This window comes from Octopus bimaculoides, chromosome 17 (assembly GCF_001194135.2).
Source record: "Octopus bimaculoides isolate UCB-OBI-ISO-001 chromosome 17, ASM119413v2, whole genome shotgun sequence".
In the NCBI taxonomy this organism is placed as follows: Eukaryota; Metazoa; Mollusca; class Cephalopoda; order Octopoda; family Octopodidae; genus Octopus; species Octopus bimaculoides.
This window is the reverse complement of record NC_068997.1, coordinates 52,857,956-52,858,848: the sequence shown is the minus strand read 5'-3', so window position 1 is coordinate 52,858,848 and position 893 is coordinate 52,857,956. Positions and strand designations below refer to the sequence as shown.

Genomic DNA, 893 nt, shown 5'->3' with positions numbered 1-893 from the left:
TATATATATATATATACATGTGTGTGTATGTTCTGTGTTTGTCCCCACCACCATCACTTGACGGAAACTGAAAGAAGCCCATCATGTATATGTATATATATATATATATATATATATATGTATGTGTATACATGAATAAATACACACCTGTGTGTACATGTATGTATAAATACATGCCTGTGTGTGCATGTATGTATAAACACATGTCAGTGTGTGTATTGTATGTTTAAATAGATGCCTGTGTGTGTATGTATGTAGGTATACATGCGCACACACACTCATATTCGTAAATTGTTAAGTACGTGTTACATCAGTGTGTATTAAATGCAAACAACAATTTTACCCTGTCGTCCCGTCCCCCCCTCATCCAACCCCCGCCCCATATAAGGGCATTACTGACCTTCTTGTGTAAGGATCTCTGGTGCTACATATGTCGGAGTGCCACACACCGTATAAATATCTTCTGTTATTTCCATAGCCAAACCAAAATCTGCCAACTTCAGTTTCAAGAAACCATCTTTGTTCCAATAAACCTGTTTCCGTACAAAAGACGAAAATATTTTCAGCCAATACAATGGAGAGGGTAGACGCAGGGAGTAGAGGGACCAGGAACGTGGAGCAGGAAGGGTAACGGTTTCTGTCCTTGCGTTTACTTCTACTTAAGTGCAGAGTGAGGGTACGTGACCTAACGGTTAGAGTGTTGCCGCTCATGGTTACAAGGTCGTGGTTTCAAATCCCAGACTGGGCTGTATGTTGTGTTCTTGAGCAAAACACTCCACTCCACTCAGCTGTAAATGAATAAACTGTTGATAGATCAGGGGGAACTGAAATTTAGTTGATGGAAACTGTATAGAAGCCCATGGTGTATATATCATCATCATCATCATCATCAT

At 39.9% G+C, this 893-nt stretch overlaps 1 protein-coding gene across 1 annotated transcript in view; it reads right to left on the bottom strand.

The window, feature by feature from the left end:
• LOC106877277 (probable myosin light chain kinase DDB_G0279831) overlaps positions 1-893 on the bottom strand; it is a gene marked incomplete at its 3' end in the record, with an annotated part of 41,647 nt that overhangs the window by 1,824 nt on the left and 38,930 nt on the right. Inside the window, exon 7 of the mRNA XM_052973910.1 lies at positions 396-533. Coding sequence (XP_052829870.1) covers positions 396-533 — 138 coding nt within the window. The remainder of the gene's footprint in view (positions 1-395; positions 534-893) is intronic.